The sequence below is a fragment of the Boeremia exigua genome (assembly GCF_020726555.1).
Source record: "Boeremia exigua strain MPI-SDFR-AT-0100 chromosome Unknown C7974scaffold_5, whole genome shotgun sequence".
Lineage (NCBI taxonomy): Eukaryota > Fungi > Ascomycota > Dothideomycetes > Pleosporales > Didymellaceae > Boeremia > Boeremia exigua.
This window is the reverse complement of record NW_025763522.1, coordinates 2,564,208-2,579,151: the sequence shown is the minus strand read 5'-3', so window position 1 is coordinate 2,579,151 and position 14,944 is coordinate 2,564,208. Positions and strand designations below refer to the sequence as shown.

At 40.8% G+C, this 14,944-nt stretch overlaps 3 protein-coding genes across 3 annotated transcripts; 2 read left to right on the top strand and 1 right to left on the bottom strand.

Moving 5' to 3' along the window:
• Positions 1–804: 804 nt before the first annotated feature.
• Positions 805–2,201, top strand: C7974DRAFT_358516 (uncharacterized protein; the record flags this gene model as incomplete). The annotated part of the gene is made up of 2 exons (XM_046139642.1): positions 805–1,152; positions 1,228–2,201. Exons 1-2 carry the CDS (start codon positions 810–812, stop codon positions 2,199–2,201), a joined length of 1,317 nt encoding a protein of 438 aa, XP_045998590.1. The 5' UTR covers positions 805–809.
• Positions 2,202–3,488: 1,287 nt separating this feature from the next.
• On the top strand, positions 3,489–4,402 carry C7974DRAFT_412785 (uncharacterized protein; the record flags this gene model as incomplete). The annotated part of the gene is made up of 2 exons (XM_046143676.1): positions 3,489–3,829; positions 4,255–4,402. The coding sequence occupies 2 exons, from the start codon at positions 3,489–3,491 to the stop codon at positions 4,400–4,402; spliced, it is 489 nt and encodes a 162-aa protein (XP_045998589.1).
• A 2,280-nt stretch (positions 4,403–6,682) lies between these two features.
• On the bottom strand, positions 6,683–7,680 carry C7974DRAFT_178291 (uncharacterized protein; the record flags this gene model as incomplete). Its single annotated transcript, XM_046136314.1, has 1 exon — positions 6,683–7,680. A coding segment is annotated over one exon (636 nt), but the record flags the coding sequence as incomplete, so codon positions are not given.
• Positions 7,681–14,944: the final 7,264 nt, after the last annotated feature.

The following is a 14,944-nucleotide window of genomic DNA, read 5'->3' as shown; positions in this document are numbered from 1 at the left end:
ACCTATAATCCTGTTTGAATCTATACAATTTATTTCAACCTATAACCCTGTTTAAATCTCTAAACTCTATTAATATCTCTATCTTTGTCTAGTTTAGCAATTCTACACTAGATAGTTCTAATAAATAAAACACTATCTATATATAGTAGTTACTAGACTATACTTAATAAATCCAGTTTATACTATAAGTTCTCTATATTTACTTGAATTATTTATAGCTTTTCCTTAATATAACAAGCTTTAAGTAGTCAAATTAACCTATAACCCTAAATAAACTAAACATCAAGCTTATATATTATCTTTAAGAGTTAAACTCTATATTCTCAATGTGATTTATTATAGGTATCAAGTATATAGTAGTTATATGTTTCTTTATAAACTATATACTTTATAGAAATATTAAGTAATACTATTAGTTATTATAGTTACTAGAAAAAATAAAGTATCTTTAAAATGCTCTAGACAGTATAAAAAGAATAGATATAACCCTGACTCTAATATAAACAAGGTCTCTAAATAACATTATAAGTTATTTAACTCTATGCAGCGCTAGCATGTAGCAGTATATAGCAGACTGTAGTAGACTATAGCAGACTGTGGCAGACTGTGGTGTGGTCTTGGCAAAAGTAGACAAGCTGCCTGTGTAGACAACTTGTCTGTGAGGTACGTTGCGAGTTTCTGCGGCACAGTTGACTAAAAATAGCTTTATCTCTTTACAAGAACATCCGAGACACATCAGCCGCAGAGGCCTACTTAACCTGCCCTCTCCTCTGGATCCTCTGAATCGCTTCTTTGCTTCCTCCACGAACATGTTCACAACTACCTCCTGTGTCCCAACAGCCCTTACAAGCCTGCAGTCGCTGCCGGTAGAAGTGCTAAGGAATATCGCTCTTTACCTACCCTCTAGCGCAGCCCTTGCGTTCACTCTTACCTGCCGCTCTATTCATACCGCGTGCGATGATTGGGCTACATGGAAAGCTCTTCTTGCTGCCCAACCCACACTAGCGCATTCTTACCGCACTATCTTGTCTTCGCGTCCTGCGTTGGAGACGTGGAAGCGCTACATCGTGGCTGATGCTTTAGCTTGTGAGCGCCGACCACTTAACAGGAAAGATGTGGAGCGCTGGCTACCACACTTGATTGCTATGCACCGTATGTTATATGAAACCAACGCTTGTCGCAAAGTACCCCCGCCATTGGCTAACAACACAACCTTTGCCTGCGTAGATCCTGTCTTCCAGTCCGCAGATACGGTTGTCCTCCACCAGCTGTGCGATGTCATCTGCAGCGCTTCTGTTCCCACTGACGCTGCTGTGGGCGACTGCACCGAAGCGACGCCAACTTCCACCACAAGCCCAGAGTGCTCGAGTGATACTCGTGCTTGGCGCCTTGCACAAGCTGCTGGCTTCTGTCTCTCTGCTCAAATGCTCTCTGGGCGTACGCCTCGCGACGATAAGAAACCACCATGTCTCGTGCAGACTGTGCGGTGGTTGCCTCTTGCCAACCACGTTGGACATGGCAGCGAGACAACAAATCCGCAGCGTCAGGCTGTCATTCTCCACGCCCTGGCGAATCGCGTGGTGGGATTCTTCTACAGGGAGCTGTGTTGGGCGCTTGCGCACAATGCTACATGCACTGGAAGCGTGGCTGGGCTTTCGCCGCCGCCAGCTACCTGTACAATCCCCTTGCCCACGCTCTGTGAGCTACCCGCACCCTTTGCGTCAGATGGACTTGAACAATTTAGCACTTGCCATCTCCGCACTATGACTGAGCCCACATTCTTTACCGATGATGAATGGACGGGGTACAGCAGCCTAAACGTTGGAACACAGATCCGATTTGATGGAGTTGGGGGCGACAACAGTGATGTAACAAGCAATCACTTAGACGAGTTCCCTAACAGCCACTTTCCCTTTCAAGTGGAGCGTGTCATACGCTTCCAGTTGGTTCAAGAGTGGGATAACGGCAACATGTACCTGCTGCAGTCTAACTATTTCCACACGCAAGCTTCTCTCCATGCGCTTCGAGTAACAGTGAATAGAATCACTGGACGCCTCAAGATCGCGCGCAACAATCTTTTCCACTCACACTGGCCAGTGCGCGATGCGGTCATCACACCATTTGGGATAGTGGAGGCAGTGCATGTGCCGGGATACTGGACGTGGTTGTGGAAATGCAAATGGTCTGAGACAAATGCTTGATGTCTTGGTTGAATACTTCAGGGCACCTTGTCTGCTTGCCTTCTAGTGTAGCGAGCGTACGCCTGCCTACCTGCTAAGCTTAGATAGTCGCCTGCCTTTTAACTGAATTTACCACGCACTTCCTTCGCCTAGTCAGCCTCCTGTTCCTCAGAAGACTAAAGATAGCCTAACCGCCTGTCACGTAAGCAATCCATGATGCCTCCGACCAGGTCTTTGAATGACTGTCAAAATTCTCTGCTGTCACTCGCGTATCACAAAACGAATAACAGTTTGATCGTAGTAGGGTAAGCTTGCGGGAACAAATGCCTGAGGAGCTTGCACTTACAGAGCAAAAGATGGGAAGACGCTAGTTGGTATTGATCCTCGTCGAAAGACGTAGGTTACACCTAGAGATGCTGCCTGAGCTACAACGCACGTTTGCTACGTAGGGAAGGTCAGCAAAGGTGCAGTACAGGATGTTTTTTATGCACGTACACAAGCTGCGCTGATGCTGATCTGAGACCATTCCATTCGTTTTGTCAAATTGACGTCTTCGTACTGCGCTGCTTTGGTTACTCCTTCTATAGATTGAGTAGACAACAAGGCCTCGTTTGGATCTGTGCTGAACGCTGTAGACAAAAGTGGGCTGCAACCGCCAATGGCTAGGTACATTGCGCTGGTGAAGATTGGGAGAAGCTTCATGCTGACTGTAGGCGCAAAACAAGGCCTTTGGTAGTAGGATGAAGACGTAGACGATCTGGTTGTCTCGACTTGCCGGCTGTTAAAGCTTTATACTACATATCATACTAGAAGCGGACTTATGCTAGCTATCACAGACAGATTGTGTGGCTGTGTCTTCTCCAGGCACAAGCTTGTGCAGCGGCATTGTCTGTACCCTGTTCCTAGACGTACGGCGTAGCTTGTAGCTTGTATCAGATTTATTCGGTGTTGTGAACACTTGTCGCCTAGAGTTGAGCGGTCAAGCAACAAAAAGAGGCACAGTGCGACAGAGTGAGACAGCAGTAAGCAGGCAGCACTGCAACACCGCAACACCCTAGCATGGTTACAATATCAACAATCCCCGAGAAAAGGAACGAGAAAGGCGACTAGTCCTGTAATTTCCTTGTTGCGCCCTAGGCGCTGTTAAGGCTGACTTGGGCGGAAGCTGTTCAGAGCACTGCTGTATAAGAGGAGACATCCCCCAATTCAAAAATAAACAAACAAAGTCCTTTCTACTTCCACAGTCTCTAAAGACCTAAGCCTTGATTCGCCCGCCTTGACTACTACTGTACCCTGCTCCCAACAAAGATGCGTTTCTACGAAGCCGTCGTCCTCCTTAGCCCTCTCCTTCTCCCCTTGGCTTCTGCTGAGTGCTACAATGACGAAATCCGAAACACAAACACCCAACTAGCACACAATAACATTCGAAATGTTGCCAAGTTCCTACAGGGCACGCTTGTGGGAAGACAGGAGCGTGGAACCTGCGTTACAGACACTGCAAACGGCAGCCAGTGGTACTTTGGCATTCGGAGCATGACGGACTCAGAGCAGCAAGTGACGGAGAACGAGATCGACGCATATCTTACCCGAGAGGTAAATGGTTGCAAGAAGCATGGAGGATTTCGCAGGGAGGGCAATGTGGAATACAAGTACGTGTGCCCCAATGCAGATAGAGACAAAGGCATTACACTAACAGCTGGCTTTCAGCGCCGATCCTAACAATGGTGTTTGCTATGACGCTTATTATATCAGTCAGCACTCACGCAGACAAAGCGCCGCAGCGCAGGGTAGCAAGGTTGTCTTCGTCCCTATCTCGGGCCCCGTACCATCCCGAGCGGCGATGCAGGCTGAGGAGGTAGCAGCGTAGAGATGCATAGTGGACAAGCGCTGCTATTGTTCCAGCAGTAGCAATTTAGAAAGTCAATGCTACCTTTTGGATTGTTTTGTATTACTATCGCTGTTTGGAAACAACACGTGTCCTGCCAAACTGTAGTATATTGCTCCAGATACTATAAGTGCACGTGCAATGTGTTATTTGAATGTCCGCCGCCTGAAGTAGCTTACGCAGACCCAGGTTGTTTGAGCGGGATAAGACAAAGGAACAGCAGGAGGGACAAAGGTCTCCAGGCTTCTACGACAAGCTCTCAACCGGCCTTCCTCTAGTCTTCTGCGGCGATCTCTCTCTCGCTGCAAGACAGAGAGAAGACAAAGAAACTCCCTAAGGATTGTATGCAAACAAAGTAGCAGGGCAATAGCGCAAGAGACCATATTCAGACATAAAGACGTTTCTGCCCTTTTGCTGCGCCACTATGCTTCTCGCGTTCCCTAAGCGCCGGCTACGCGTCCTGTGCGTGGGGCCAATACGCCGCCTACGCCTCTCTCCTTGAACCCCGATGCTGTGCCTGCGATCTTTTCTTGTAACTTGCTAGATAACCTGGCGTAGAAGACCTGGTGTCGCGAGAAGGACCGAGGGGGCGCAGTGTCTGCGGAGACTGTCTCCCTAAGCGCAGCAACTGCACAGACCTGTGGTTGCGTCGTATTGCCAGCAACATTCTAAGAGAATCACCAATACTACTCTTGAGTTCTTCCCAAGGGCTGCATTTGACTCTAGTCTGTCCTTCCTCCTCTGCAGCACAATGACCGCTCCCTCGCCGCACGTCACTACACCCGCAGGCAAAGCCTCAACAATGCCTGCTACGATGTCAAATTCCACTTCTACTCCACCAGCCTTCCGCTTGTCGCTCTACGTGACGCTTTCTTTGGTCTTTATAGCTGTTGCTTTCCTTCTGTGTGCAGCACTTCTTATATCCCAACATAGAAGGCTGAGGAAACAGGATAGAACGCCTATCAGACACCGCCAGAATCCACCACCTGTGCCTAAGAAGGACCTGCACATATCGAAAGCATCTGTCAGCTCGTTTGGATGCGCAATAGCATATAACAGCGTTGCGCGTAGCAGCCAGGTTCATGGCCACTGGGTTGCTCACCCCAAACGAGCCAGTCAGAGCGCAACATGCAGCGCGCACCAAGCTCTACAAGGCACAGAGGCGCTAGAAGCTGTGCGCACGCCGTACCTCCATATACAAGAGCAGCCTATTGCCATAGACGAGTCGCCAGTAGATTGTAGAAGCCCCTTCCGGTGGAAACGCGAGCCCACAAGACGACTTAGCCTAGACTTGGAAAGTGCTTGGCCTCGACCTTTATACGCCGCTTCAATGGAATGGGAGCAGGAACGTTTGCTTGCGTTACGGCTGTGGAAGAGCCCTAGCGATGACTCGAGTAGTCTGTATTCACGGCCGAGTTCGTGGTGCAGTCTCCCTAACACAGAAGAACGTGGAGTAGAGGGCCTAGGGTCCAGTTTAGGAGCGGGACCAGGGCCAACGATCCGATCAGGTGCAGTTCCCTCGCGTAGATGCAGCATACCGCCCCCTGCTCACACGCAAGAAGGGCTCAGTTGCGAACAGGGCTCAGTTGCAGACTGGGCACTGCCAAGAGAGATGGAGTAGAAAGTTCGCAGTAACCTGCAGTATAGTACGGCTCTGGCCACGTTTCACCCTCACAGTTCCTGCTTTCAGTCGCACTTTTTCCACTTGACATGACTGAGCGCTAGTTGTGCCTTCTCCGTGTAGAAATCCGAGCGCTGGCTCCGCCACCTCCTTGCGACGCTGTAGGCACCGACCGTGCCTTGTGCTGCGCTGGGAGGCTTATGATCCCAGCAACTGCAGTCTGCGCCCGAAGCTCGACTGATGTTCTACAATCATATAGAGGGGACTGACCTCCTGGTTTACAAGCAGGGCGCCGCTCTGCTGATCAACGGCTAGGAGTATTACGATCCCTCAGACCTCCCAAACTGCAGACTATAACTGTTACTGCTTGCACCGCTGAGATTCCGCTTGACTGCAGAGTACCTTCCCCTGTATGTACACCTTTTGCGCAACAGGTACTGATCCTGACATAGAGAAGGAAGCCATTTCGCGATGCATTCAGGCACAACGATCCACACTGCCACAGCTGTGCGTTTCATCTCGGTCCGACCTGTGTTGATTCAGATTGCCAGTCGGTCTCCGCGATGCCGCCCATCGACTGATTTGCTTCCTGACAGTATGGTCCCTAGCAAAGATATCAGTATTCCATAGGACTGGGATAAGGGCCTGAACTTGGGCTTCCTCCTAATTCTGTCGGACAGCACCATCCCAAAGACCTGAATCTAGCACTACGTTCGCTCCTGAAGCGTCGACATCCTCATGAAACCAGTAAGGGGGGAGCTCCTAGACATCTACCTTGCGGTGAGGCAATTTAATAGGTGGTTGGCCCTGGAAGGCACAGCTAGAGGTAAGATCAAGGGAAGAAGACTTTAGATATCGATGTTGAGGCACAAGGGAGGACCTGCAGTGTGCAAGAGATAAGAGACGCAGTGTGCAAGAGATGAGAGACGCAGTATACTTCTATTCTAGGCATTAGTCACCTTACATCTCTTACAATTGTACTACAACGCTCTATCTAAATACTATTATAGCTGCGAAATACTAACCTTAGAAACCCTACTGCATTTTTGCGTAAGCCTCTTGGTTCTCAACATCTATGCAGAAGTTCCTCGCGGCTCTGCAGCCTCAGATCGCTGTTCTGCAGGCTATCTTAATTCCCCTGCACTACTTGAACCCATTGCAACTCTTGAAGCAATTGATTGCTTACCCCCTTGTGCTCCATGCGAATTCCTACTCCTACCGCGTTAGTCACTGTGCTCGATAAGGAGCGTCTTTCTTCAAATGTCGCCTTACCAGTCTTCTAGCCCTGACCCCACTAGTACCTCTATTAGCTTTATTACTTACCATAGCTTTTTCTTCTTATAGCTGGATGGCTAGGCTTAGTGTATGAGATATACTAGGTTATTATTAGTAAAGTACACGTCTTTGCCGCTCCAAGCCGCCTGGTGCGCGTTGCTGCAGTGCTTCTGCATCCTGCTCTTGTTCGCGGTGCAGAAGCCGCAGTCGCTGGTGATCCTGCATCGATAGACGTCCAACGGCTCGCCCAGCTGCTCGATCGGCGGCCCCAGCGGCGCGGGCAGCTCAACATCTCGCGGCGCGGCGATCCGCCATTGCCGGCAGTGCTCTACGATGCATTCCCTCTCCTTGCTCGCCACGCCGTGCTGGTCGCGCAGGTGCACATCGACGTTCTGTATGCCGGTAGCGTGCTCCCTGCAGACTAGCACCTGATAGCGCTGGAGGTAGCAGAAGCGCTCTTGCACGTTGCTGACTGTTATCTTGCTCGCACGCGGTCGCTTGCGGTGCTGCGCTGCGGTTGGCGTTGCGGGTGGCTGCGCGTTCCAGCAGAGCTCCATGCTTGGCGAGTTAACCCTAAGAAACCCTAAGATGACCCCAAGTGCAGCAACGCAAGCCGAGAAATGCAGAAACAAAGGCTGGGGCGCGATAGAGCAGATGATTCTCGGCAGGTTTTGTATGGAACACGTCGCGCAAGCAGCGCAGCTTGGGGGTATGATCGGGGGTCGAAGGCGCGATGTTCGCCCCCTACGGCGGGCCCGATTTGGACGCGCAACCCTAGCGCTAGACCTAGTCTGGCGATGATCGGGCCCGATCGCGCGCGTCATATCGGTTAGGAAAATAAGCTATAGTATTACTTAGAAACTTTATCTACTCTATTCTTATATATTTGCGCGTTATACCTATTCTCTCTATACTATCTATAGCATTATTAGGATAGTTTACCTCCTTTAGCACGCACCTGCTTCTTTACCCTCTTACTATTACTATACGCCCTAAACTTCTATAAAGTAGTTAACTACTAGCCTTCTTTAACTATAAGGCTTCCCTTAGTATAAATATACCTTCTTTTATATAATTTTTATTATATAGTAGCCTTATTAGCTATTTAAAGCTTACTAATTTTCTATTATACTAAAACTAGCTTATATATAATAATTACTACTCCCTTTAATACCTTCTTAAACGCCTTAACTATTAATATAGAAGAGCTATCTATATACCTCTAAATCCTTATCTTTATAAGTATTAATTATAACCTAAGTTCTAGAGTATTACTTAGAGTTTATAACTACTAGGGCTTATTATTTATAGAGAGTAGTAGTAATAGAGTATATAGCTTTATATTAAGGGTTAATATAACCTACTCTAGGTTATAAGGGACTAGTCCTATACCTTAGAACTCTCCCTAGATATTACTAGGGGTAATAGCTTTCTTATAAGCTGCTTTAAAGTATAGCAGGAACTTGTACTTTATAATATAGTTAATCTAGTTATATATAAGCTTATTAACTTTATCCTTATATACCTTCTTTAAAGGGCTAAAACAAGCTATATTAAGGGGCTATAGGAGATATAATAAGTATATAGGCATATATAGAGTTATAATCTTATAATCCTTATAGTATTACTTAAATTCTATAGAGTTATAGCTTCTATAACTATTAATAATTAGTAAATAGTAGGTACTAATAGTATATATCTTTATATGCCTATTAAAGTGCTTTAACTAGTTAAAACTAAGCTTATTAGTAGTCTAGCTATTTTTAGAGATAGTAATAGTCTAATCTTAGGGCAGGTTATTATCCTTATACTAGTTAGATAGGTGTTAGCAGGCTTTAAAGATAATATAGGGCAGAATAGCCTATTCTATAGTATTAATGCCCTTAATAACTATTACCTACTCCTAGTTACCTAGCTAGACCTACTTTACTTATTCTAGCTTCTCTATATCTATAATAATAACTCTAGTAGATATCTAGCCTATTATAAAGCCTATCTTATTAAAGTTATATATATTATTATCTAGGATACTATACTTAGCTTTAATATTAGCTACTAGGCTAAACTAGCCCTAGATTACTATAGAATTCTTATAGAGGGCTTGCTTATAGTTATACTTATAATTAAAGACTATTTTAAGCTCCTCCTAACGCGAAACAAACCTACTAGCCTACCTTAGGCTAATAGGGGCTAAACTGCGCTTTTTTTATAGAGAATTAGCTATATTAGCTATAATTATAAGCTAAGAGGACTCTCCTTATATAACTAGCTTAAGTATGCATATAATAATTATCTACTTCTTAGCACTAGTTAGATTATATAAGTTAGCTATAGTATTAACGCATAAAGGTTATTCTATATATTAATAGTCTAGTATAGTTTAAGAGACTCTATAGATAGCTATAGCATATTATACTAGAAGTTTTGCATCTTATTTAAGAGCTTAAAGCGCAAGCTAGATCTAACACTCTTTTAACATATTAAAATAGAGTTAGTAGGGGGGCATTTAGATAGTAATAGTATTTTAGTATAGTCTTAGCAAAAGTAGCCTACTTAGTATACTAGCCCGCTTGCTATATACCTATATTAGTAAGTACTATATTTTCTTACCTTTAATTACTTTTCTATTATAATCTAACAGCACTAGAGCTAGTTTTAAAATTTAGTCTAGTAAGTTAAGGTAATATATATCTACTATTAATTCTTAAATAAGAGTCTAGTAGTTAATTAAATAAACTTATTAGTAGCTATTATAAGAATCGACTATTAATATCTCGAATCTTATAAATAAGATACTACCTAACTTAAATAACCTCTAACTTAGCTCCGGCTCGATCCTAAATTAAGTCTTAGACATATCTATAGCTATCTAGAACCGACACCCCTCTAACTTAGTCCTAACTTACCCCTATTAATATTTCTTATCTATTCGTAGCTAACTAAGACTTATAGGTATAAAAGGCAGGCTTATAGTAGTCTTAGAATAGATAGTTTTTAAGTATTCTTTATATAAGACCTATAGGAATAAGATTCTCCCTAGTTATCGACTTTCCTAGTGCTCCTATATACCTTATAGTAGAATCGGAACTATATTAGAGGATTTTATTACCTGCGTCGTTATATTATACTTAAAAACTCGTTCTAGCCAGTAACAGCCTCTAAATAATATTATATTAGTGTTTAGTTATAAGTAAGCAGTCCGACACGCGTCCGACTATACTACTCCTAGAATTGCTTACTCCTAGTTAAGATACTAGAGACCTCTTAATAACTAAAGCCTTTAGGTTTAGATTATTACTTTAGAAAAGTCGCGTTAGATTGCGCTACGGTAGATATATAGAGACTACTAATAACCTACCTAAATTAGACTTAATATAATATTAGGCATAATAGCTAGTCCCTTAACTAGATCTTAAGCTAAGTCTAGAAAGGGCAGGTCCTATAAACCTCCTTCTAGTTTAGTCTAAGAATAACCCCTACCTTTAGAGGAAAGCAGGTTAGAATTAGACTACTTATACGCGGCATTAGCCTATAAGATTAGTCGGTTGCGTTAGGAGCTAGCTAAACTTTATGCTAGTCTTTATTCTACAGACCTTCTCTATCTCTCTACTAAGACCCCTAGACTGCAAAGAGTCTAATAAGCATCTAAAGCAAATACTATCTTTATAACTAGGGAAAAGCTAAGTAAAAGAACTTCTAATATTAAAGTACTTACTAATAGGAAGAGCCTTATCTTTTAGCAATAGCGAGCGTTAATATAAGATTAATTAGAGATTAACTTAGATTACTATTAGTCTACCTAAGCTTATATAGCCCTTATTTAGGGTTATACCTCTAGGTTAGCTAAAGAGTACCTAGAACCTTAGTACTTATTAGATAATAATAGCAACCGTTTCTATACCATAGAAGAGATAATATTACTTCTATAAATATACTTTATTACTAGAAATAAGTAAGCAGAGAGTTAAGCAATTTTTAATAAACTTTAAATAGAAAGGAACGAAACTTTCCTAGCCTTTAAAAGTTATTTTCTTAGCTCGGCTATTAAGAGACAAGTACCCTAATTAGAGTAGTTTTATTACCTATAGACTAAACTTACTCTAGCCCTTTAAGTACCTAACCTAGGTTTTAAATAGTAATAGGCAAACTCCTTTCTATAGATAGTAGAACACCTTATCGCCTATAATATAGAATAAAGGAATAATCTAATAGTAACACCTCTAGCTATTGCCTAGCCCCTGCCCTTTAGGCCCTAACCCTAATTAGACCTAAAGCAGCCTGCTATACTATTATACTAACAAGAATATCCTAACCTATCCTATTTAACTATATTTACGCGCAGCACCTTAAACCTATAAGCAACGCTAAGCACACTAACGCCTGCAAGGGATCTAACGCCTAGTACTTGCTATAACTGCGGCAAACCTAGATATTTTGCAAAAGAATGCATGATGCCTTGGGTGCGCAAAATCGAAGTCGAACAAGAGGAGTTTATAGACGCTAAGAAAGATATAGATAAGGACCTAACACCTATAGGAAACAGAGTTGCCTAAGAGGATTACTCTACTTAGGCCTAAACTAATATAACCTCTTAAATCTTTTCTTGTCTTATTTATTTAGTAGACCTTATTTCCTTTTAGAAACCGTGCTATATTATAAGGGTTATAGTATATAATTCTACTCCTTAATTAATACTAGTGCCTAAGGTTTCTTATTCTTAAATTCGTTAATTGCAAACTCTATTTTAACAGCCCTCTAAACCCCTATTTAGAAGCTACCTTTCTTAGTATAAGTAAAGGGTTTTTAGGACTAGATTATGTCCCCTATATCTTATTATATCTAACTCTATATAATTATAGATAGATAGAAGATATATAACTGCCTATTTATTATTATTAATTTAGGTTCTTAAGATTATATTATTAGGATTAAATAGTTGCGCAGGTTTAAACTTAGACTTAATATAGAGCGGTCTTAGTTAGTTTAGCCTGCTAAGTATTCGAAATCCTATAACCCTGCTCCCTCTGTTTTAATAATATTATATTAACCCGCAGTCTCCTCTAATATATAACTAGACGTTAAGTAATAAGATAACCTATAGGATATAGACGATTATTAATAGGCGTTAAGCCTATTAGCAAATATGCGTCGTATGCGAGGCATAACCTCTATGCTAAAATTTTAATCTTAGCCTTTAGCTATAGTAAACAAAACTCTAATAACTATACCCTAACTCCCTTCTATACTATATCTATCTAAGGTTGCTACTATTGCATTCTTGTCTGCAAATGCCTTTTATTTTGCTATGCAACAACCTTAAAACAAATTCTTTATTACTAACTTATATAAAATCTAGCGATTGCTAGATAACTACTAAGATAACCCTAAAAATGCTTATCTTCTACGCGATAAGCTGCTAGCTAGATATCGCTAATATGCTAATATATTTAATAAGATAGAAGCTAAGACACTACCGCCTTATTAACTATATAATTATAAGATTGTGTTAGAAGAACCCTTGCCTAACTTATACTCCCTATTATATAAGCAGAACCTTAAAGAACTTAAAGCTATAAAGAAGTTTATGCAAGAATAACTTAAGCAAGGATAGATTAAGTATAGTTAGAGCTCTTTTGCTTCCCTAGTCTTATATATATATAAACTAAATAGTAGTCTGCAGATCTATATAGATTACTAGAAGCTTAATAACCTTACCTATAAGGACTTATATCTAATACCTTGCATAGATAAATTATTAGCACGCCTGTTAAAAGCTAAGATATTTAGCAAATTTAATATCTGCGCAGCATTTAATTAAATCTAAATAGATCCTACCTCTAAAGAGTATACTATGTTTTATACCTAATATAGCACCTATAAGTATAAGGTATTACTATTTAGCCTTTGCAATAGTCTAGCTACCTACTAATAGTATATAAATAATATGCTTATCGATTATTTAGACGACTTCTACATCGCGTACCTTAATAATATCCTAATCTACTCTAAGAACAAAGCAGCTTATAAGAAGTATATTAAGCTTATTCTTAAACGGCTTAGATCTACTAGTCTCTAAATTAATATCAAGAAAAGCGAGTTCTATATTACTAGAACTAAATACCTAGGTTATATTCTTACTAACACAGGTATTAAAGTAGACCCTAAGAAGGTGCAAGTCCTATATAATTAGAAGCCCCCTATAATAATTACTAGAGTTAAGTTATACCTTGGTTTTACTAGTTTCTATTAACAATTTATGCTTAAGTTTTCTTAAGTTACTAAACCTTTAATCGCGCTCTAAAGCCTAAGTAATAAGTTTAAGTAGATAGAGGCGTGTTAGACTAGTTTTAAGTCTCTTAAATAGAGTCTTCTAGCTATACTAACCTTATATTACTTTAACCCTATATACCCTATAAGGATTAAGACTAACGTATTAGATAGCGTTATTATAGGTGTCTTATCTTAAGAATACCTAGATAAGCGATAGTACCCTATTATATTCTATAGCTGCGTTCTAGCTAGAGCAGAACTTAACTAGGAAATCTATAATAAGGAACTATTTACTATCCTCTAAGCCTTTAAAAAATAGCAGGTAGAACTAATATTAGTTATAAGTTAGGTCTAAGTATGCTCTAACTACTAATTCTTAGAATATTTTATAGTTATAAAGGTACTAAATGCGCATTAAGCCTATTAGGCAGAAGTATTAAGCCTATTTAATTTCTAGATTAAGTACATGCCTAGTAAGCAGAACAAACGCGCTAATATCCTAAGCTAACGCGAATAAGACTTAAGTAACCTTAAGGCAGCCTAGCTAGATAATCGATCTTGAGTATTATTAGGCCCCTACTAACTATACCCTAGCATTAACTCCGACTTAGCTAAGCAATACCTAGAAATAGCGGTAGTAATAACCCTTGCCTCTATAGAGAAGAAGATAGAACTTAACTTACTAGAATTAGTCGAAGCTATTCTTTAAGCAAACTATAATAGTTTCCCCTAGAAACGTTAAGTTCTACTAGAAGGGTATTAGATATACTATAGGCTATTATTATATAAGAACTATCTATGCGTACCTATAGATCCCCTACTCTGCACCTGCCTCCTTTGCAAAGTCTATAACTAATTATCTACTGCTTACCTAAGTGCTAAGAAGACATATTAATTATTATTGCAATAATATTACTAGAAGGGTATAAGTACTACTTATAATTGCTATATATAAAACTATTTATCTTGTTACTATAACTATCTAAGATAGACCTAACTCTATAGGTACTTATATCTATTACTAATCCCTAACTAACCTATATAGCATTTATATATAGATTTTAAGTTATTTCTAAAAGACAAAGCTAGATATAATTAAATCCTTATAATTATTAATTATCTTTCTAAGCAAGCTGTCTTAATACTATGCTACAAGATAACTACTACCTAAGGTATAGCTAAACTCTTTATTTAGTAGGTATATTATTTTAGATATACCCCTAAGTTAATCGTTTCTAACCAAGGTCCTTAGTTTATATTAAGCTTCTAGTTAGAATTCTGCCGCATTATTAGTATAAAGGTTAAGCTGTTCACTGCGTATTATAAGGAAATAGATAGTTAAACTAAAATTATAAATAAATATATTAACTAACGTTTACGCCCTTTTATATTATACTACTAGGATAACTAGTCTAAATTGCTTCTAATAATAGACCGAGTTTAGATAATACTACTATATTCCTCTCTAGGAATAACACTATACTAGTTGCTATATAGAAGCAAACCTTGCTAAAGCTAGCAGTAGTCCCTCTTAGAACTAAGGGCGGATCCTATAACGATCCTTAACTAGAAGGAAGCTATAGTATTAGTAACTTAGATATATAACGCTTAGAAAGTAGCTAAAGACAACCTAGAAGCAGCTTAGACCTAGATGCGAATTACGAAAGATATTTACTAGCTCCTAGTAAACTAAAAAGTTAGAGACAAAGTCTT